General features: G+C 55.1%; 10 protein-coding genes across 10 annotated transcripts; 4 read left to right on the forward strand and 6 right to left on the reverse strand.

Moving 5' to 3' along the window:
* Positions 1-173: 173 nt before the first annotated feature.
* On the reverse strand, positions 174-1,634 carry M409DRAFT_16474 (uncharacterized protein; the record flags this gene model as incomplete). Its single annotated transcript, XM_033803636.1, has 1 exon — positions 174-1,634. The coding sequence occupies one exon, from the start codon at positions 1,632-1,634 to the stop codon at positions 174-176; it is 1,461 nt and encodes a 486-aa protein (XP_033675096.1).
* An 820-nt stretch (positions 1,635-2,454) lies between these two features.
* Positions 2,455-4,365, reverse strand: M409DRAFT_16475 (uncharacterized protein; the record flags this gene model as incomplete). The annotated part of the gene is made up of 1 exon (XM_033803637.1): positions 2,455-4,365. One exon carries the CDS (start codon positions 4,363-4,365, stop codon positions 2,455-2,457), a length of 1,911 nt encoding a protein of 636 aa, XP_033675097.1.
* A 3,289-nt stretch (positions 4,366-7,654) lies between these two features.
* Positions 7,655-8,368, forward strand: M409DRAFT_49068 (uncharacterized protein; the record flags this gene model as incomplete). The annotated part of the gene is made up of 2 exons (XM_033811130.1): positions 7,655-8,171; positions 8,331-8,368. 2 exons carry the CDS (start codon positions 7,655-7,657, stop codon positions 8,366-8,368), a joined length of 555 nt encoding a protein of 184 aa, XP_033675098.1.
* A 343-nt stretch (positions 8,369-8,711) lies between these two features.
* M409DRAFT_16476 (uncharacterized protein) lies at positions 8,712-10,111 on the reverse strand (the record flags this gene model as incomplete). The annotated part of the gene is made up of 2 exons (XM_033803638.1): positions 8,712-8,839; positions 8,905-10,111. The coding sequence occupies 2 exons, from the start codon at positions 10,109-10,111 to the stop codon at positions 8,712-8,714; spliced, it is 1,335 nt and encodes a 444-aa protein (XP_033675099.1).
* A 604-nt stretch (positions 10,112-10,715) lies between these two features.
* Positions 10,716-11,880, forward strand: M409DRAFT_16477 (uncharacterized protein; the record flags this gene model as incomplete). The annotated part of the gene is made up of 5 exons (XM_033803639.1): positions 10,716-10,750; positions 10,812-10,850; positions 10,904-11,016; positions 11,069-11,493; positions 11,548-11,880. 5 exons carry the CDS (start codon positions 10,716-10,718, stop codon positions 11,878-11,880), a joined length of 945 nt encoding a protein of 314 aa, XP_033675100.1.
* Positions 11,881-13,399: 1,519 nt separating this feature from the next.
* On the reverse strand, positions 13,400-14,534 carry M409DRAFT_16478 (uncharacterized protein; the record flags this gene model as incomplete). The annotated part of the gene is made up of 4 exons (XM_033803640.1): positions 13,400-13,849; positions 13,935-14,016; positions 14,070-14,233; positions 14,289-14,534. The coding sequence occupies 4 exons, from the start codon at positions 14,532-14,534 to the stop codon at positions 13,400-13,402; spliced, it is 942 nt and encodes a 313-aa protein (XP_033675101.1).
* A 543-nt stretch (positions 14,535-15,077) lies between these two features.
* Positions 15,078-15,687, forward strand: M409DRAFT_16479 (uncharacterized protein; the record flags this gene model as incomplete). The annotated part of the gene is made up of 2 exons (XM_033803641.1): positions 15,078-15,287; positions 15,352-15,687. The coding sequence occupies 2 exons, from the start codon at positions 15,078-15,080 to the stop codon at positions 15,685-15,687; spliced, it is 546 nt and encodes a 181-aa protein (XP_033675102.1).
* A 518-nt stretch (positions 15,688-16,205) lies between these two features.
* Positions 16,206-16,829, reverse strand: M409DRAFT_49073 (uncharacterized protein; the record flags this gene model as incomplete). Its single annotated transcript, XM_033811131.1, has 3 exons — positions 16,206-16,234; positions 16,290-16,761; positions 16,815-16,829. 3 exons carry the CDS (start codon positions 16,827-16,829, stop codon positions 16,206-16,208), a joined length of 516 nt encoding a protein of 171 aa, XP_033675103.1.
* Positions 16,830-17,422: 593 nt separating this feature from the next.
* M409DRAFT_62321 (uncharacterized protein) lies at positions 17,423-20,163 on the reverse strand (the record flags this gene model as incomplete). Its single annotated transcript, XM_033815121.1, has 5 exons — positions 17,423-17,562; positions 17,640-17,853; positions 18,792-18,826; positions 18,878-19,903; positions 19,962-20,163. 5 exons carry the CDS (start codon positions 20,161-20,163, stop codon positions 17,423-17,425), a joined length of 1,617 nt encoding a protein of 538 aa, XP_033675104.1.
* Positions 20,164-20,601: 438 nt separating this feature from the next.
* Positions 20,602-21,834, forward strand: M409DRAFT_62322 (uncharacterized protein; the record flags this gene model as incomplete). The annotated part of the gene is made up of 2 exons (XM_033815122.1): positions 20,602-20,614; positions 20,666-21,834. The coding sequence occupies 2 exons, from the start codon at positions 20,602-20,604 to the stop codon at positions 21,832-21,834; spliced, it is 1,182 nt and encodes a 393-aa protein (XP_033675105.1).
* Between the last annotated feature and the right edge of the window lie 68 nt (positions 21,835-21,902).

Genomic DNA, 21,902 nt, shown 5'->3' on the forward strand with positions numbered 1-21,902 from the left:
GAGAAGAAGGAAGTCTCCAAAGGAAAGCTCAATCTCTGGTGTACTTAACATCGAGGAGCTGTTCAGCGTAGTAACCTCTTTCCCGCGTGTAGAGATGTTTTGTATGTATACTGTGCCTCATCATCTAGCTGTAGCAGTCCTTAGAAATCCACTCTCCGCCTGCCCACCATCTCTCAAGAGTTAGCACTCCTCTTCCCATCTCCATCCACCACTACCCCATCCCCCTCCCCCACGCCACCGATCAAACCATCCGCCTCCCTCGCCCTCTCCACCTCCCACCGAAACTCCTTCAGCGCCCTCAACTCCGTCTTCACGAACAAAAACCCCATCAACCCCATCAACACGCCCCAGCCCAGGCCAAACGTGCTCAGAAACATGAGGATGAAAGAGACGTAGTTCCGCGGAGACCACCAGATAGCGATGTGGCAGGCTATGGTGAGGACGGCGGAGGACCAGAAGAGGGTGAGTTGTTGTTTCCGTTGGCGGCGTTCGCGGGCGATGTAGGTGGTTATGAGGGAGAGGATTTGGTCGTAGGTGGATGCTGGGAGGGTGGGTTGTTGTGAGCGTGGGTTGTCCGTGGATGGTTGATCCGGCTGTTCGCGTACAAGTGTCGTCTCGACGGAGAAGTGGTCGCTCAGGGAACACTTCAATTCCGGATGGCGCATCGTCATGCCAACCTTGACCTCCTCCACCTGCCACGAAAACCCCGTGGCCTCGGCGGCGTTGTCGCCGAAGAAGATATAATCGAGGCGTTTCGCCTTCCAATCCTCGCCCTCGGGATCAACATGCTCCTCCCTCCCCCGGTCCAAATCCTTCTGCAGAGCCTTACTCCACCGCCACGTATTCAGTCTCGAATCGCACGTCGTGCCATGGACATCAAGACACTCCCTCGAACTCGCCACCTTCCCCTCCAACCCGCCCTTCTCCGCACTTCCCCTCGCACTCTCCGGCCACACCACCCTCCAAACATCCCGCACCCCACCCCCTCTCCCCGCCACAACCCCATACGCAAGACTCCCCGGCACCATATTGAAATCCCCCGTCCCCACCACCAAACTCCCCCTCTCCCTCGCGGCCCTCATCAACTTGGCAATCTCCCACGCCTGAGCCGTCCGATGACACGCATAGCTATCCTCCTTCCCGGCACCTTCGTTATAAGGCGCGTGCAGATGCGTGTTGAAAACCTCCACGACACCTCCCCTTCCCTTTCCCTTACCGCCGATTCTGATTCGAGCACAAGCAACCCCCTTCCCAACGAACCAATCCCCGCGAAAAAACGCCGCCGGCCGTCCATTCAGCGGATACCGCACCATACTGCTCTCCTCGATGGGCCATTTCGACAGAATCACCAGTCCGCCACCGAACACCCCGCTCCAGTAGAACTTTCCGTGCGGTAGAATCTCGCGGGTGATGTCTCGAATGGTGAGGTAGTCTTCCTGGGTCCAGCATTCCTGCAGGCCGACGATTTCGGGCGGTGGGGACTGCGAGGCGATTTGGTGGGCGATTTCTTTGAGCCGCGCGTGGCGGTGGGTGGAGAGGAATTTGAGGCCCCAGCAGTTGAGGGAGAGGAGGCGGAGGTGGGTTGGGAGTTGGAGGATGTCGTCTCTGTTCTGAGTGGTTTGAGATGTCGCCATCTTGTTTGGTTGTTCTGATGTTGACATTGAGGAAAGTGAAGTGACGTTGGAGGGTAGATTTGGGATGACGATGCGGAACGTCCCGGACGCCTGCGATATGGCACTCGTTCTACGATGACGATAAATGAAAACGAGGATGTAATTATTTTGATGAGTTCATTCCCACTACTTCAACTTCATATCAACATTGTATTCATCCTCATTCCATCCATCCATGCAGTCGTAACCTCAAATGAAGACCAAAACAGACTCCGAAGTTCCCTTACCCGAAATCTAAAAACCCCAAGTAAACGCCCACCACAGAGTCCATTTCATCATCCTCATCTTCGTGACTGCATGTACAAAAGGAACAAGTTAACAACGACAAATCCGAAAGAAAAGAAAAACCTGGTATGTATCCTTTTCTCCGCGACTGCCGTAGATGCAAAGGCGTTGAAGTCCAGTCTGTCCATCTCATCTTCAAAAGCAATCAGTACGAAATCTCCTTCACTTCTCCTCCAATTAGATTCAAAAACCTTCCAAGCCATGCCTTAGTAATCCGCACAAAAGAGATGTAAAGAAGAGAACCAAGGCGACGAATCGCAATGACAGAGCGTTGATGAGAGACGCGGCACTGCCGAGAATAGAAGGTGATGCATTGTGCCGTAGCTCCACTCCGAATTGATGAGGTGGGATATCGGGTTTGTCGGATGTGGTCATGATATCGTTTTCGTCATAGTCGACTTTGCCTGTCGATCTTGTCATGCAACAAACGCTAGATGATGCGGATATACGCCGTGTGCGCCAGTAGATGCGATGCGTTGTCGTGAAGAATGAGCGGCTAAGCGTTATTTTGAGGTTGTTCGTAAGCAAGCTGCATCAAACGCTGATGGAAGGGTTCCTGATTGGCCATATTCGGCAAGAGGCTGCGAGGGAAGGTATTGTGTTGGCGGTTAGGTGGTGGAGTCTCCACGAAAGGCGAACCAAGACGAGGTACGGGCTCTGCGAGACGACGCGGTGCAGAGCGGCTGCCCATAGGAACATCGTCGAATGGGGTCAGGTTGGTTGGTGCTTCACTCATCACCTGGTCGACATTGGTAACTGGTGTCGTGAATAGCTTGGTCAAGCTGTCAGTCGCTCGCACAGCCCCAACACTGAAGCCACGATTGCGCACAATGCTTTCCTGCATGGGTGGGCCGAACACATCTTCAAGTGGCGGTCGCCGTGGTTTCTCCTCGTCGGACCGAAAGCGGCGCTTGCGTGACCGTCGATCGGTTAGCGCGCCTATCTTGAACTCAACGGGCGAGTCCAGTGACTTGCCATTGAATTCGGTGCGGCCTAGTGATTTCGTGTTGGTCATGCTTTGAAGAAGGTGGGTGCGACTAGATGCTGCGTCGCCATCAAAAGGCGAAGCGAGTTGCATAGATGGGGCATTCGCTAGATCATCCAAACTGAGCTTGAGCTCAGATTGAAGAGATGCGCTCTTTTGATGGGCTTTCGAGCGTGGTATGCGGTCGAACCAACCTTCTGGTCGAGGTTGGCGCTGGGACGGTGCGGGTTGCTGAGGAGTTTCATCGCTGGCCAACTGAGCAAGCATGTTATCGGGTTGCATAGATGGTGCGGTAGACGTCACCAACGACTTCACCATATCGTAGCCATTGAAGGATGACGATGGCTGGCTGTTGGGACTTGATGTTTCGAATGGTGAAGGGCTTCGTGTTCGTAGCATTCGCTGGTAGTGTGCCGAAATGTACGGCCGGCGCTGGCACAACTTCCGCAGATGACGGCGGGTCGCTGCACCTGACGGCCATTTGGGTTGGGTCGTTTGCAGCGTGCTGGGTCGAATGGTGTCTGGAGATCCGGCGCGGTCTCCATGGTTCGTTTCGAAGAGGGCGTCGATGGAGCCAATGTTGATTGGGCCGTTCTTCCGTGGACGCCATGTTCGCTTTGCCTTGGAAGCTACCTGATCGCAGACCCCCATTGGAGGCGTGCTGCCAGGCAGCATCTTGAACGGAGTCAAGGTAGGGTCGGACAGGTAGGCCATAAAAGTCATCCAGAGGTGGTCGTCCATCTGCGGGGTCCACTTGGCATCACGACGAGTCTTGACTCGCTTAGGTTGATGTGCATCGGTTTTGATGACGGGTGATTCTATGAGGTGTTCGTGTTTCGTGGAGTCGTGGTCTGTGAATGGGTCTGGTGCCTCAGAATCTGGGCTGTCGTAACCGCCGGTAGGTAACGAGAAGGCCGAGCTGCCGCACGATGAGATGGAGGAGTCGGAGAAAGACGAGCAGACGGAACCAGCGCGCTCGAATGACGGTTTTGTCTTGTTTATGAGATCCCACTCTTCCGCCGGACTCTCCAGCTGGCTAAACGTGGTGTACATCTTCGGTGCGGGTGTTCTGGGCGGAGTGACGGCGCGGGGGAAGGTCGCGGCGAGTGGAATGGGTGAGAGCAGGTGTGCTGATGTTGGCTGTATCGTTGGACTGGACATTTCGGCTGGGACCTCGGACATCTCTATTGTGGGAATGACGGCGGTGGTGTCGGGTATGACGTCGGGTGCTGTGAAGGGTGCGCTCGAGACGCGCTTTCGCTTGATCTTGAAGGGCTGGGTTCGCGGAGGAGGCGGTGGCTCGACAGCAGTCTGCTGCTCGGCCTGCTGTGCCTCTGGAGTCCTGGGCATGTGGCCGTCGGCGAAGTGGAAGTCGGTGCTTGCGGGGAGGGAGATGGACAGCGAGGGACGGAGGGGCGGCATGGCGGCGGCGGGATGTTGACAAGGAGACTGGGTGTATTGTGCGTTGGACGCGCTGCGCGTGGTGGTGGGGCTCAGCAGCACGCAGCGGGCGTGTGTCGCAGCGCGGCGCAACGAGTGAAGTCGGTTCGGTCGGCGGATGGGCGAGCGTCGCAATTGCCGCCGGTCGCGGTCGCAGGCCGTCTAGGCGGTCCACCGCATGTCGCGTGGTGGCAGCAGAAAACGCAGGCTCGCGGTGGAGGGCAGCGGTGCAGTGGGCGTGGTGCGCGCGGCGGGATTGGGGACGGCGAGGTGTGTGCGGTCGGTCGAGGCGAGAGGTGAAGTTGGGTGCAGTGCGCGGATGGAGTTGGGCGCGAGGCGGGAAGGTGCCACGGCTAGGACAGCCAGGTGAAGAGAGCGGCGGCGCTAACGCCACTAGGGCCAATCTTCGATGCACTGTCTTCACGGGCCACCCAAGCCTCCACGCATCGACTCGCCCGCCGAAAGATCGGTCAAAGCCTGACCCCGACGTCACTCGGGATGGAGGCGCCCGTGAGGTATCAGCGATTGAGTTGGAGTTCGTGCGGTGGTCGCGTTGGGCGAAATTACCCACAACACGCAGTAGCAGCGACAAACGCCCACGAGGACAAGACGACAGGCCACGCAGGCCAGGACGGCTGCAGCACCCAGGCCAAGTCGTGAGGAGGTCGTCTCACAGCGTCTGCCCTCCGGCCAGCGAACGAGCCGCCTTGCAAACGAACACCACTGCGGTATGAACCACTCTGCACCCAGCGGTGAAGAGTGTTGCTAGTCGCCCCCGTCGCCCACTGGACCAACGTGTTTCTATACCGGGGCCTTCTGCATTTAGTGAGCCTACTCCCTCCACCCACTCTAGCTTCTCTGTTCGGGCAGTGCATTAGCACGCCTGCACTCCTACGTGTCCCTCCATCAATGGCTCAACGTGTGCGAATAGCCAGCTGGTTGTGGGGTTGCAGCCATGCGTATAAGCCCAGTGCTCCAGAGCAAAACGGTGCAGGGCCTGCTGGCGCTGCGCTGCACTTGGAGATCAACCGGCTCTTGCAGGGAGACGCGAAACAGACGCGTCTTGGGAAAGTCATAAGCGGATGTGATGGAGGAGCTGCGGAGCCGACCAGCTGCATATGCATCTCCCCAAATCTTGTGCTTGCCACCAGTGATTCGGTTTTCGCTCGTTCCGCCCGAGCTTGCAGCTGTTTCGATATGTACTGACTCGAATCGATGAATGCACTGTCCCCAGGCTTCTTTTCTTACCCTTGCACTTCTGAGTGTTGCAATGTAGCGAGGGCATTGGTGTAGGATGGTCTGTTCCATAGTCAGCACAGACTCTGATTATAGCGACGACGCGGTGCTCGATTAAGCGCGAAGACTAAAAGTGGAGCTACCGGCCTAGCGCGTTTCCGCTCAATTCAGGGTCCTGTCTGGACGACGTCTCTCTGCCACCGATCAAACGCTTCACTCCGGCTCCTCTGCGCGACGCAGCCATCCACTCCGGCGCGGAACCTGCACAGCGCAGCCTCCAAACACCGGCACTGCACGCATCGCCGTTTGCGCCGGGCGGTGGCATCCCGCAGGCCTAACAATGCAATAGTTGGGAGGAGGCTGGAATCCATGTTAAACTTCACTCAACTAACCGGCCGGCCTGATCGGCTACATCCAGGTGACCGCCATCACGGTTAATCCAGCACGATAAATTAGGCGTTCCCGGGGGACAGACAGGCGCTTTGGCCGTCGGCGTGTGGCCTGCATCATCCAATACCAGCGGTGCAACAGAGCATGCGAGCAACTCTGTGAGCCGGAACAGCGCTGTAGCACTCGCTGCGTACCTGGCACGTGCCGCCAGCGATCTTCGCACTGCCAACTCGAACTACCGAGACAGCAACAGCTACACAGCGTCACAGTGGTTCAAGGAAGACACTCGCACGGCGTCAACGCGGTGGAAGGTCCGCCACTGGATTATGATTGCCTGGGCACGAGCAGCTCGTGTCGCGACAGGATGAATGATGTTGTTGTGAAACTTCCCATCCCAAGATCATGAATCCCCGTCGGGCTGGTCCTGGGCAGAAGCTGCGCAATCCACGCGCCATCCACTTACGGTCTGGGGGAGTGCGACTGCAAGCTGAAATGAGCAGTTCGACAGAGGCCTGCGGTTGAGGAAGTCTACACGGCCTTCGCCGTCACGAGACGCTCTATCGAAGCCAAAAAGTGCCATCCTGGGATTTGAAGCTTTGCGGCAACGAGCCCAGGCACGCTTCCCCGATCTCTCCACAGCCTCTTTTCCTCAAGCTCAGATCGACGTGCCTAAAAAGCAATCAAGGTTCACGCAGGCGTGATCCTTTTGGCTGACTACCCTGGCTGACATCCCATTGGCCAACGCAATCTATTCAGGACTGCACTTTACGGCTCCCTCGACCAAGATGCCGTGATGCCTCACGGAAATCATTGCAGCACTTACCGAGATATCAAAGTCTCTGTTGGGAATATGCATGCTGTCGACTGCATAGTATTGCATGACCAGCAGTGCGATCTTGCAGGATGGACCTCGATCTGATACGGACCCGACATTTGACCCGTCTCAGGACGCCTGACGTATGCTCTTCAAATAGATCATAGATGCAAAGGCCAGATTGCTAATGCTCGAGATCGCAGGGCGGGCCACCGGAGTGAGTGCGATAACGGCTTTAGCAGTGACAACTGGCCTGATCAACAAATTGAAGGACGTTCGCATGAAGCAGCATGAGGACTAGATCCTGACGCAGGGCAACTCGCCGATCTGATGAAGTCTCTGGTTCTGACTCGTATGGACACCTCCCGCACCATGGCAGTGGAGTCTCACTCCTTCGATAATAGGAACGGTATTATGCCACGCGAAGATTACGCCAGCGGATGAACTTTGAGCTACACGACGAACCTCATCGCCTCTTTCCAGCAGCCCTGTCGATATCGCTGCAAGACCTGTATTGACTACCAAGTTTCGGAGTAGGACGTGCCTTGGTAACCACCTTGAACGACCGGATCCAATCAATACTTCCGCGCCCAGTCAAGACTCGAGAATCGAACGGCGCGCTTGCGGAGAAGACGGGCCTGAGGTACTGATATCTTTCTCCCGTGGCTATAATGCCTTGCTTCCGGGTCATTGGCTGTCTACTCGCTCTCGACGACCAGGCAGTGCTCTTCCCGATCGAGCAACCTGCGGCATGCCCGACGCGTATGAGGTGATGAGCCAGGCATTGACTGTTTACAAGCTGGATGCGTGCCATGATCGAAGGCCACGGCAATGATTGCCTCAACGAAGTCCGGAATCAGTGGCTCGACGTCCTGCATCACGTCTGCTCCCTCCCAGCCAAGCGTGACTGTTTGGGGAAACAAGCACACGAGCAACGCAGCGAGCAACGCCGAACACGAACCAAGCCAGCTTCATACGCATTTCCCAGGAACTTCCATCTACGACCAGGACAGAGACCTCACCCACTTGGCTTGGTCCACACTGTGTCACGCACCAACTACCAACTACCTTCCACCCTCCCTTGCCCAGCCCACCGAGCCCACCTACTCAGCCCCTCTCGCCCTCCGCCTCGAAACCGTCAGCCTGCCCCTCCAGACCTCACACCCCTCCTCTCCCCTCCCCTCTATGCCCCTCCCCGTTAAGCCCATCCCATGGAATCGTCCAACCAAAGAGCATTCTGCAAACGTCTTCAAAACGTTGGGCCTTGCGTGGCCACGAGCAACGCTCATACCCGTTCAGCGAAGAAGAACGAGACTCTTCGTCGTTGTTCCAATACCTTGGACGAAGGGTAAGCCATGGGGATGCTGAAGCTGGGGCGGTTGGACGTTTACGTCCCAGCATCATCAAACGGCGAGAAGGTCGAAGTCGAGGCACCTCATTATGTAGGTAGACAGATAGATGCATCGTCGGCCGACCACGCAGCGGGGCTAGCTCTTGTGATGTCTAGATTCCCCAGTGAAGGAGGTTGAATGTACGATCCCGTAGTACTTTCCAATCGTTCACATTGTACATACATATGCTTTACACGTATCGCCTTCTCTTTCCTCTAATCCAAGACCACCGAACCTAGTGTCTCTAACCAAGCTGGACGTCCAATTGATGCACATACACACTCTCATATATGTATGAGTACACGTCTCCGCCATTCCTTGAGCTTCTACAACAAACACCTCTCGCCGGCTTTTATCAGCTCCATCAACTCCATCGCTCCTAATCCCGCGAGACGCTGAGTCGGTGAAGAGATATTCCACGTAACCCGAGGACTTCGAGTTTCATCCCAGGTTGTACGTCTCGAGCAAGCTCGACGCCCTGCCACTGACTATCCTCATCACAAGAACTTCTTCGGCAGACTATTCCTCCTCCTCTTGTACAGCACATACACACCCGCGAGAGCAATCTGTACGCCCACGACGATAACGACGAAGAGTCCGAATTGCGGGGAGTGGCGTCTCATGACTATAACATCAGAAATCAGTACACCCGATCTCAAATCATCAACGCTTTCAGGGCGAGGTACTCACTATCCAATATCCGATCAGGCAAATGCTCCGTCAACCCCCCATGAATGCCCTGCACCGCCGTATGCAACTCATTCAACACCTGTCGATAATCCTTCCCCTCGACATCCCTCTTGACAATCTCCACCACCTTCTCCATATTCTCCAGCCGATCGCTCATCTTCTGGATCTTGCCCACGATCTCCGGCGGCAGGCCGCTCTCCTGGCTGCCCTTCATGTTCTGCACGGAGAAGAGCAGATCGGTGTGCTTGGAATCGAGTTTGTCGGAGAGCGTTTTCATCTCCAGGAACATGTTGGCCATGTTGTGTTGGAGGGACTGCACGCGGTTGTGCAGGTCGGTGAATTGGTCGTTTTGGGATTTGATGCTGTCGGCGTCTTTGTCGACGACGTATTCTGGGGCGCCCGGGAAGGCGTCCATTTTTTGGAGTTGGGGAACTTCTTGTTGCTGGTTTCCTTGTTGAATTGGCTGCTGCTGCTGTTGTTGTTGGGATGAGGAGCCTGGCAGACCGGCTTGGACGAGGAAGGAGATGACTTCAAACGAGTCTGGGTTCTCGCCAGTTGAGGCTGTCAGACCGAAGTTGTAGCCTGCTGGGAGGGAGATCTTGTCGCTGCTGAAGCAAGTGCGGTCGTCGATTGAGACCGTCAGGCCATTGTTGTTGGTGACCTTCAGCTTGGATGGCCGGCCCAGGTTGCGGTATGAATAGTCGCAGTGGCCAAAGGCTAGACTTTCAAGACTGCTGTGACCACGGAAGTTCTGTGACCCGTCGTTGAGGAAGCCCCTGATCTTGCCTCCACTGCCGCCGTACTGATCCACGACAAGAACCATGCCGTCAAACTTCTCCGCATTGTAGACACTGTCCGTGCCAATCTTATCCTGATCTTTCGTGTACCAGATGTTCAGATTCCCACTCCCCGTCTCCTGCCCCGAAGCCCGAAACTCCACCTCCGCCGACCAAGGCGCTTGCGAGACGGTCAGGTCTGACCACAATGCTCCCTTGGCATTGCCAGGTACCGGCGGTGTGAGGATAACGCGATTGCTCAGGACTTGGACTTCGTGGTTGACACTACTCGCGTGCCATCCGGGAATATGTTGGCCATTGGGTGAAATCTGCCCATGTTGGCCGAACGATAGGGAGTCGAGGGTGTATTGTGCGGATGCGAGGCTTGTGAGGAGCAGCCAGGCTAGCGATTGTGGTATTTGAGGTGCCATGGTGCCTCGAGGGAATGGTAATCGATTCGATGTCTTGATGGATTTCGATGTCTTGGGTCGAGCGGTAGCCGATGGAGGGTGAGGGACAAAGGGCAATTGTTCGACAGCTCCGTTTTGGTCGATACACTCTCCACAATGCAATATACCAGATGGGTCTGTATTCTATGCCCAACGTGTTCGGGATATTCAGTTCCTATCGGTTGTCTTGTGATAGTAGAAGTAGCCCCTCAGGCCAGTAACGGCAATCCAGCCGACGACAACGACAGTCACAGCAAGGCGAACCTCTTTGAAGGCATCGATGACGGACGGGTTGAAGGTGAAGGTGTGGTGGTGGTTGATGGCGCCGGCGTGGGTGGCCGCAAGAGCAAACGACTCCATTGCACGCGTGTCGAGACGTCTTGGTCCATCCAGCTGTTCATTTCCATCCCGCCGCCGCCAAACAGGGGAGCTTGGGCTTGAGACGTCGGCGTCAAGAAACGCCGATGATGAAGTCGAGACTTTGGACCTACTAGCTGCTGCCACCACCACCGACACCGCCTGCACCACGCACCCTCCGTCTACTACTATTTCCATCGATCAACGGGCCTGACTGGACGCCGTCAACATGGCCAACGATCCGCGACAGATGTGGGAGAACCTGTGAGTGATGCGATGGGTTCGAGACGGAAGAGAAGGACTGGTCTAATAGAGATGTTTACAGGCAGAAGAACATGCAGAGAGTCCAGCAACAGGGCGCGAGGTACGCAAAGAGATGATCAGAACGTACAGAGGCATATACTGAGTGATGCGCAGATTCGGCGCCGGTGGAGCTGGTGGTCCAGGTCCAAGAGGAGCTCTCACGGGTATTGGAGGACTGATCTTGCTCGGTGGTGGCGTCTGGTTCTTCAACAACGCTCTCTTCAACGGTACGCTGCTATCACAAGAACATACGAGACCATTGCTGATGACATGCTCTAGTCGAGGGTGGTCATCGCGCGATCAAGTATACCAGAATAGGTGGTGTTGGCAAGGACATTTACAGCGAAGGAACCCACATCCGAATCCCCTGGTTTGAGACACCCGTCGACTACGATGTGCGCGCCAAACCTCGAAATGTCGCCTCCCTCACCGGTACGAAGGACTTGCAGATGGTTAACATCACCTGTCGTGTCCTGTCCCGGCCGCGGGTGGATGCTCTGCCGCAAATCTACAGAACCCTGGGAACCGACTATGACGAGCGAGTGTTGCCCAGTATTGTGAATGAAGTCTTGAAGAGTGTGGTGGCACAGTTCAACGCATCGCAGTTGATTACACAGCGTGAGAATGTCTCAAGATTGGTGAGAGACAACTTGGTGCGAAGAGCGGCGAGGTTTAACATTCTTCTCGACGATGTCTCGTTAACGGTAAGACCGCGCCAAACCTCGGTGCTGTCATGTTGATACTGACGGATGAAACAGCACCTCGCCTTCTCCCCTGAGTTCACAGCAGCCGTCGAAGCGAAGCAAGTCGCTCAGCAAGAAGCCCAACGTGCTGCCTTCGTTGTTGACAAGGCACGACAAGAGAAACAGGCCATGGTCGTCAGAGCACAGGGTGAGGCACGCTCTGCAGAGCTTATTGGTGACGCCATCAAGAAGAGCAGATCATACGTCGACCTGAGGGAGTTCGAGAACGCCAAGAATGTCGCCGCCATCCTGCAGCAAGGCCAGAACAAGGTCTACCTGGACACCGAAGGTCTGGGTCTGAACATTGCCACGACCGGTAGCGACAAGGAGAGGAGCAGGAATAAGTGAGGGTAGGATATGGAATGATGGAAAATGGCATTTGTAAAAAGAGACGAGCAAAACTAGTAGGCTCTGCGCGTGGATTGAGCCTTGGGGAAAACTCATAGCATGGCGTCGATGTGCTGCCTATACTTCGTATGTATACCTAACACGCACTCAACTTCATATCAAGATCACATCAAACCTGTCACTTTACCTATCGACTACTGCAAGCCAGCATCTGCAGCATGAGCAACTGACACGCATAGCTTCTCGCGGTGTGCACAAGAGTGTTTCGCAATTCATCGCGAAGAGTGCCCGCAGGTGTGTTGTGTACATGTAGGTTCGCTTTCAGAGTATAGTCAAGCTCTGGTGAGTCCAAACTTTCAAATCTGATTGATGGTTGTGAACCCTACTAAGCATCGCTAGCATGTGAAGATTGACTCCGACCATTCCTTCTTGTGACTTGGCTCCATTCTTCATACTTCGCACACTCGACGACTCCAGCACATCCACCACTCGAGTCGAGACACCACGCCGCAAACATGGACGCCCGCCCACCATCCATACTCAATCAACTCGCACGGGCGTCTTGCCAATACACGTTGCCCTCAGTACCTCGAAGATCCGCAAGATCGCAGCTCCCCTGACGAGACTTTCCCCCGAGATTCGCATCATGATCTACCGCTCGGTGCTCATCAAGAACCAGGGCGATCGCACCTCTTCCTTCGAACGAGTCCAACTCGGCCTCCGGCGTTGACCGCACCATGCCGCCTCATCGCCCGCGAGGCGCTCCCTTACCACTTCCGCCACGAGAAATTTCACCTTTACAGTCCACGTCAATCGACGCGGGCAAGTGTACAGTCTGTACAACTGCGAGAAAGAGCACTGGCTCAGCCGATCCGGGACATGGGACTTAACCCACGCACAAACATCACCTTCCACATCGCGTGGCCGCACGTTTCCCGCCCCCTCCTGCCAGACCATCCATAAGGAGATGCCGTGCGGCGCGTTCGAATAGATACTTCGTCTTCCTCTCCGTGCTTGGGAAAGCAGGAATCCCAAGTGCCATTTACGGAGAAGGACGGGCATTCGCTGTTGTTGTCGTCCGTCGCGGAGAAGAAGCATGACTATCTGCGCCGTCTGCAGAACTCCTTCGTCCATCGCCGGGCTTGGCGGGATCTTGAGACGTTTGCCGCGGCGGGGCGACTGATATTGCGGCGGCGGGTGGATCTTGTGGTCGGGCGCATTCCTCGTATGGCGAGACTGTGCGATTGGAGGTTAAGGAGGAGCTGGTGGGATCTGTTCAGGGGGAAGGACTTGGATGAGGATTTGATGCGGGAGATGAGGAATTGGGTTTGGGACTGGTGCTGTGTTGCTTGCGTGTACGGGAGGGAGCAAGTGGAGGAGCGCAAGCGTTGTGGGCGATGAGCATGGAGACAGTGAAGGAAGGAGTACGAAGGCTTGAGCATACACTTTCAGATTTCTACATCCACAGAGGCTCTTGTCTTGCTAGCTCTGCGCTGCTTAGGCTATAGCGTCTACCTCATCAAGTAGAAACATCCCCCCCAAACTCCCCAAACAACCCCGGCAAAAACCTCCCCAAATGCGTCATCTCCTCCCTACAATGCACACACAAATCCCTCGCCAACCCCTCCGGATCCCCAACAACCCTCAACCTCCTCACCAGCCAGCTCCCCAACCAAAACCTCGATCTCACCTCATAGCCACCGCCATCCGGCGTTCGGCGGACCTGGTGGATCAGCACCGTGTCCCAGGGTTTGAAGCCGCGTTTCGCCATCGCTGTGGCGTCGCGTTTCGTGTGCCGAAAGGTCTTGGCGAAGGCGGCCACGAGGGTTTCGACGCCCGTGGAGGGGTTTGTGGTGGTGAAGTTGAGGAGGGAGGGGTCGAAGAAGGAGATGGAGATTTTGTCGGCGGTGGCGCCGATGTATTCGGAGACGAAGGAGGTGGTGCCCCAGAGTTTGGTGCGGTAGGTGGTCTAGGAGAAGTTAGGGGGTTGGAGAGGACTGGAGAGGGGTGGGAGTTGCCTTGGTTTGTTGCTCTTTGATCAGTTCGTCTGTGACGGCGGCGTACTGGTGCTGCTTTGGATGCCAGAGTTTGTATTTGGTCGTGTCGTTCATGTGCCATGAGAACCAGAAGTCGTACCTGCAGGACATTAGTCTCAGCGTCGAAACCTCTGATACGAGGAAGTAGATTACATTTCTCCCGAGAAGTTCGGAGGCATCTCAGATCGTATTGCCAGCAACAGCGTCCCGTCGTCAAGGAACGTATATCCATCCTCAAGAGGCAGATAACCCGGCTGATTCAATGCTTCCCCGGCATCACGTATGGATACTCCCTGACTGGCAGGTACTGGAGATCGCTGGCAGTCGTCAACAGATGAGTTTCCCAGGTACAAGGCCAGCTTCTAGTTCTACCTCGAGACTCCTGATGAAGTCCTGGTCCACCGGCGAGACATTGTCGTTGAAGGACTTTGCCCATGGCTTGTCGAAATCCGAGCCTCGATAACCAATGTAGTATTCAGAACTTTTCTGGTTCACTCTGGCTCCGAGGGGTTGGAGAGGGTTGCCGACGAAAAGGGCGAGCTCTGATGGAATGGAAGTCGTTGTAGCGATCAAGGCAATGGCTGCCACGAGAGCCGCCGTGAGGACGGCTAATATCATGATGGTGAAGGATGCAGGATCCTGGATGGCAAATCCGATTGTCCATAGTTCCTCGTCTTCATGTTTGCATGTGTGCCTAAGAGTGAAGAAGCCTCGGCAAAAGGATATACTTGGACCAGAATCGACGAAGTCGTGGTAGTGTTTGGACAATTGAACCTACCGATGAGCCCAAGAAAATCGAAGGCCTGATAAGGTATCGATATCGATATGAAGTCTTTCTGTTATCTCGCGGAATCCACTTGAACAACCCGGGCCGAACGCGCACTGAATTGGGAAGCTGGAAGTGAAGTCTGAATCACTCTGTTCGGGGCGTCGTCATCGTCTCAGCCAAACGCGCCTGAGGCCGCGCAATCTTGGCGGTGGAGCGCGGATGGAAGAGAGTTTGGCGCCATGCCGACATCAGCTCACCACCCAAATCATGTAATGCGAGCACAAGAAGAGAGACAGTCTGTTGAGGTAAGTGAGACAACATTCTTATTCTTACTACTATTCATATCGTCTTCATGGCTCCTTGATATACCGACCACGACGACGACAAACGATATGCTCCTCACAACGCTCGTCACGGCTCTGCTCTCAGCAGCTGCCCTCACCACCGCCCAAGTCCAGCAGAGTATCGTCAACCCGACCACCGCCGCTAGCACCGCGACGCCCCTCCCCAGCGCCTCCAACTACGCTTACGCCGGCTGTTGGAACGAAACGACCCAGGTGCCTAACACCGGCGGCCTCCGCGCCCTCTCAAATGGCAACAGCGTAAGCCCGAAATACCTCCCCAACCACATCAAAACCCCACCATACTAACAAGTATACCTAACAGTCGGCAAACAACACAATGACCATCACCTCCTGCATCGCCTACTGCGCCTCCTTCTCCTCGCAATTCGCCGGCCTCGAATACGGCCGCGAATGCTACTGCGCCAGCTACCTCTCCTCCTTCTCCGTCAAGCTCAACGAGTCGCGGTGCAACTTCGCGTGCAACGGCAACGCGAGTGAGGTGTGCGGTGGAAGGTTGGCGCTGACGTTATATAATCGGACGGGCGATGGGAAGAGTAGTGGGAGTGCGGCGGGGAGGTTGGTGGGTGGGGGTGGTGGGGCGGCGGCGTGGTATGGGTTTGCGGGGATTGGCATGTTGGTGCTTGCGGCGGTGCTGTAGGAGCAGAGGAGAGGAGGGTAAGGGATAGATGGGGGCCTTTCTGGGATATGGATATGGATATGTTGCATGAATGAGACAAACGAGATATTTGAAGATACCCTACAGTATGACATACCTACAGAGAAGGATTGGGAACAGGATAGGCAGAGAATGATATGAGTGCTTTTTATCAAGTGCCATTGGCTTTCTCTCTATAAAATACATCTTGTTCTCTTGCACAGTCCCTCTTGTGCCTTTGCCGCAGAATCGCATTCATCCATCCCATTCCGAAAGGACCACAGAGCTCTCGGTCGCAGCCCATAGAAAGGTGCATCGTCTCATGACTCACGTACGTCGAAGCAGAGATGGACCTGTTACCCACAAGGGGACCTGGCTTGTGCCCACCGCCTGGTGATTCCCGCCCATGGACTTTTTCAAGTCAAGCGTGAAGTCCACTCCCCCGGCCTGGCCAGATGCCGAAGGCTTCGTCTCCAATGCTTGAATATCGTATGCAGCAACACAGGGTTTCGCCCGTTCGATCAGCTGCCTCTCCAGATCGCCAAACAACCTGTCTCGCCGGCGTTTCTCGATTCCTTCTAGGGCTAGCATCGTGAATGAAGAACCGTCGACTCGCGTGGCGACCATGTCGGGTGGACCTTCCAGCATGATTGCAGGTAAAGGAGGCTGTATGGCCAACATGCGGCGCCATGATGCTTGGGGGTGTAGCAAGCTCGAGGGCAACTCCGTCTCGTCAAGTTCGCCGACGATGAGGTGTGCGATCCCATCGTATCCGAGCTTGGTCACGAGGATGGGGTTGATGAAGCAGACTCTGGTCGACACCCGATAGCGTGTCTCGTAACGGGGCAGGACAAAGCCGAATCGTCGCATGTCAAACTCGTACTCCTCCACCGCCATCTCTCCAGCAGGTCGAAAGAACAGTCCCCTCTGCAGCTTGATCGAATTGTCAACGCAATTCTTCCAAGTCTTGCAAACGCACTGGTCGAGTAGAAGGTCTTTGAGTGGTAGCGCCAGCAGAATCTGCTCCAGTAGCTCGGCGGTGTCAAACACCTGCTGGTGCGAGGCGATCTCGGCGTCCTGAGTAGCGTCAGCAGTGTCGCAATAGGAACTTTCGTATCAATTTCACGTACCTCGTCTTCAGCCATGTTGGCGTCTTTGAGAGTTGGTTGATGTTGGTGTGTGTAGTGTGGTGTGTTGTTGAGAGGTTGGTGAAGTTGAAGATGAAGTGGTGACGAAGCCAAAGAGCAAACGAGATACGTGAGGGAGGCGCACGGACCGTTTTTACATGCATTGCACTCAAACTCGAACCAAAGCCAGTCCTGTGAAAAGCACTTGAATATAAGAGCATTTTGTCGAAATCAGGACACTGTGAAATTGTCTGAGAGTTGCTGGCTCGAGAATGGGCTGGAACCTACGGGAGAAAGCCTGCTGGAAAGCCACTGGCTTCACATGATCTGAGCTGGAAGGACGGAAAAGATGGAAAAGCACATACTGCAAAATCGAATTTCACTCCTAAACACCTATAATGCAGCTCTCGTCGTGAATTCCGTTGCCAAGAATAACATGTCCCGCCTAAGGCTACGCTTTCGTCGTTTCCGCCCCTCGGTCGTAGCATATAAGCCAAAAGCACTTCTAGCAGTTCTCCTCATCGCAGTGTGTTATGTCACGCCTCTTCAGGATCTTGTCGTGCCATCCCTCAGACGTCTTTATCAATCCATCCTCCTCCGTCCACCGCAGCCTAGATGGCGTACTTTCGGGTCCACTCTCGCGCGGTGGCCTCGTATCGGGAGCGGTCGGTCTTGTAGACGTGTGCAATCTCGGGCACAAGCGGGTCGTCCGGGTTGGGGTCGGTGAGCATGGAGCAGATGGAGAGGAGGACTGTATGGTCAGAGTGTCAGCATATGTCTTTGACCATCAAGGTTGGCTTTCCGCCATCATATCCGACATTGGCCTACCTTTCGAGATGGTGAGAGCAGGGCTCCACTGGTCCCTCAGAATGTCCAGACAGATGCTGCCGTTGCTGTTGATGTTGGGGTGGTAGATGCGGGTGGTGAAGTTGACCTTTGGCGGCTTGAAGGGGTAGTCTGTTGGGAAGTGGATTGCGAGGAAGAAGACACCGCCGGAGTATGGAGAGTCGCCGGGTCCCATGATGGTCGCTTGCCAGTGGAACTGTGCGCAGGATATGTCAGTATACGCTCCATCTCAGCCTCGTGGAGGGGCTGTGCGGCGGGGTGAGGGCAGTGGGGAGAATCGCATACCAGGTCGTCGCCGATCGGACCAGCGCTGCAGGATGAGGGTGGGTCACTGTGTGTCTGTCAGTCGGCTGTCACAGCGTCGATGTCAGTCTGCACGTGTCCGCATACCGGCCCAGATCAGTGAGTTCCTCTGTGATGTGTCAGTGCAAGTCCGAGGCGGTAGCGATGGGGGCATACGCACTGTTGATCCGCTTCAACGCCATGGTGTGAGTGAGTGTGTGGATAGGAGTGGTGTGGACGGTGTAGCACGAGCGTGTGGGTGTGGTGGTGGTGGTCTTTGTGAAGAGAAGTTTGGTTGCAGTCAGGAAGCCGGCGCCGCAGTTGGAGTGACGACGGTCTTGCCAAGCCCGCTAATTAGAGTTTGGCCTTATGGAGCCCAAAGATAGTTCCAGTTGAAGCGACAAAACCGCGGAATCTGCTCGTGTGTCGCGGTTTGTCAGGATCACTGCGAGCGGGCACATGAATGGACGGCGAATCACTTGAACTTTATTCATGGGTTTGCAAGCACGCGTCGAAGGCGAGAGACTCGGGAAGAAGGCGCTCGTTCAGACACAACAAACGAGCGAACCAAGTGGCGGCTGCAGGGTTCCATCAATGCAGGCGCGTGCCACTCACAACAACCACACTCTACGGCTGACAGGCTATGGAATGATAGAATGCATATGGAGGTAGTTTGCCGCCCGCAGTCCTATAATCGGCCTCAGGTCTGCATGCTGTGACCGCCGAACACGTGTATATACAACCAACGCTCTTTGATACAGTACACTTCATCAATGACGACATGCTATCAAACAAAGGCCTGCGACACAGTCAGCCCCCTGGTTTCGCGGTCTAGGGTGTGAAGAAACTTACCTGGATACCGGTGATGGCTCGTCCAAGGATGAGAGCTGGTGATGAGGTCAGCAATGGGATACTCACGTGCTGAAGAGCACACCTACAATGAATGTCACTCTGGCCTTCGTAGGTCTGTGTGACGAAGAGATTCGATACGTGTCGGCCAATGTGGTACTCATCACTTGCGGCGTTGCCACCAAAGATCTCTTGCAGGTTCCTTGCACCGATGAGAGCTCGGTCACAGTTTTGTCGCTTGATCATGGAGATCATCTCAGGTGCTGCCTTGCCCTCGTCCTTTAATCTGCCAACTTGGTATGCCGCGAGAATTCCGTATGCTGCGTCGGTGGTGGCGTCCGCGAGCTTCTTCTGAACGAGCTGGTATTTGGCGATTGGGTTCCCCTTGAACTGCTTCCGCTCCAAGGAGTACTCTCGCGCTCTGGCAATGGCGTCTTCAAGAGCACCCATGACACCCCAAGCGATACCGTAGCGAGCGCTGTTGAGGCAAGAGAATGGACCTCGAAGACCTTCGACTTCAGGGAACATCATCTCTTTTGCGACTGGTACCTCGTCCATTTGGATCATGCCGGTGATGGAGGCTCGAAGTCCGTTCTTGTGTCCAAGTTTGGGAGTTTCGAGAGTGCCGGGTGGGCATTCTGATCGTTCAAGGAGGAATCCGCGAATCTTTCCAGTTTCTTGCAGCTTCGCCCAGACGAGGAAGACATCGGCAATGGGTGAGTTCGTGATCCAAGTTTTCGATCCCGACAAGCTGTAGTATCCCTTCTTGCTTGGGTGTGGTTTCGCAACACTCTCCATGCTTCCTGGGTCAGAGCCGTGGTTGGGTTCTGTCAAGCCAAAGCATCCCAGAATCTTGCCCTTTGCCATACCTGGCAGGAACTTGTCCTTTTGCTCTTGTGTGCCGAACTCTTCAATGCCACCCATTGCCAGCGACGACTGCACGCTCATGCCTGATCTGTATCCGGAGTCCACTCGCTCGACAGCTCGCGTGATCAATCCTGAAGCTACAGATGATACACCTGCACAGCCGTAGCCTTGAATTGTTGCACCGAGTAGACCTAGCTCTCCCATCTCTTCAAGGATCTTCTTGTCATAGTCTTCATTTCGAAAGGCCTCTGCGAGAAACGTTAGCATCCAGCCAATGGATATCCATCGCTGTGAAGGCTCGCACACCAAGTACCCTAGGCAGCATTCGCTCTTGACAGTATGATTCCGCAGTCTCTGCAATCGCCAGTTCCTCTTCGGTGTACAGGTTATTGCTCCCTAACGGGTCCTTCCAATCGAAAGCTGCTGAAGTTCCGGAGGCATAGCGACGGCCAACGCATGCTGGCTGGACGAATTGCCGTGCGGCGCGGCTAGCGACTGACTTGAACATTGTGTGGTAGACTGGGAGGAGGTGGATCTAGACAGAAACGAGAAGTCAAATTCAGGTGCTATAGCAACAACTAAATATTGAAAGAATCGACAAGTCAATGGATGTGCGGTCCGGGCGGATTGCTTAAGCCGAGGGCATGCAGTCGCCGAGGCGGCCTAGTGTTCTCGTAATCGAATGCGGAAGGTTATTGAGAGATGGTTGTTCAACGTGGCAATTCAAGTGCACGGCGGTGTTGGCCTAGATAGGCACGAGGAGATGCGAGTATTCACTATTTAATGCCAATAGATAGAAATGTGCAGTGGAAGGAGCGAAGCATTCACTTCGCGAACACGACGTCATGAATTCTCGCGCCAAAACGCGTCCACCTTCCGTCTCGCGTTTAGTAGCCTCGACTTCACCTGCACAAACACCCACTCAACAACGTGAATAGCCGCCAAGATGGGTATCAAACGTGAGTCTTGATACTCCGACGACTTCAATGTCGCTTTACTAACATCTCCAGACCTCTACCAAGTCATCAAGGAGAACTGCCCCGATGCGATCAAGGAAGGCGAGATCAAGGCCCAATTCGGCCGCAAAGTCGCCATCGATGCCTCCATGTCCCTCTACTCCTTCCTGGTCGCCGTCCGCAGCAATGGCGAACAGCTCATGTCCGACACGGGCGAGACCACCTCTCATCTCATGGGCATGTTCTACCGCACTCTCCGCATCGTCGAAAATGGAATCAAGCCACTGTATGTCTTCGATGGCGCACCGCCCAAGCTCAAGTCGGGAGAGTTGGCGAAGCGTTTTCAGCGCAAATCTGAAGCACAGGAGTCGCATGAGGAGGCCAAAGAGACGGGCACTGCAGAGGAGGTGGAGAAGTTCAGCAGGCGAACGGTGAGAGTCACGAGGGAGCACAATGCTGAGGCACAGAGACTGCTGAAGCTGATGGGTATACCATACATCATCGCACCGACTGAGGCCGAGGCGCAGTGTGCTGTGCTCGCCCGTGGTGGCAAAGTCTATGCTGCTGCTTCAGAAGACATGGACACACTCACATTCGACGCTCCAGTCTTACTGCGACATCTCACCTTCTCTGAGCAACGCAAGGAGCCAGTTCAGGAGATTCACGTTGACAGAGTGTTGGAGGGCCTGGAGATGGACCGCAAGCAGTTCATCGATCTCTGCATTCTCCTGGGCTGTGACTACGTGGATCCAGTCAAGGGTATTGGCCCAAAGGTTGCCCTCAACCTCATCAAGGAGCACAAGACACTCGAGGCTGTCGTGGAGCACATCAACAAGACTGGCAAGTACACCCTACCAGAGGACTGGCCATATCAGGACGCTCGTCTCCTCTTCCTCGAACCAGACGTTCGACCTGCCGATCACCCAGACTGCGACTTCAAGTGGGAGGCTCCCGATGTCGATGGTCTGGTCAAGTTTCTTGTGGAGGAGAAGGGCTTCTCCGAGGACCGTGTCCGTGGTGGTGCGACTCGTTTGCAGAAGAACCTCAAGTCCGGCCAACAGTCAAGATTGGAGGGCTTCTTCAAGGTGAAGGAGAAGACTGACGAGGAGAAGGCGAGTCTCAAGCGCAAGAACGACGAGAAGCTTGCTGCTGCGAAGAAGCAGAAGAAAGAGGCTGACAAGGCCAAGAAGGAGGCCAAGTCGAAGCCGAAGATGAACTCGTGAGGGGAGATAAATGTGCTTTGATTGACATGGCTAGCGTTGGCGTTTACTTGGGCGTTTCGAGAGCGAGA

This window comes from Zasmidium cellare (assembly GCF_010093935.1).
Source record: "Zasmidium cellare ATCC 36951 unplaced genomic scaffold M409scaffold_1, whole genome shotgun sequence".
In the NCBI taxonomy this organism is placed as follows: domain Eukaryota; kingdom Fungi; phylum Ascomycota; class Dothideomycetes; order Mycosphaerellales; family Mycosphaerellaceae; genus Zasmidium; species Zasmidium cellare.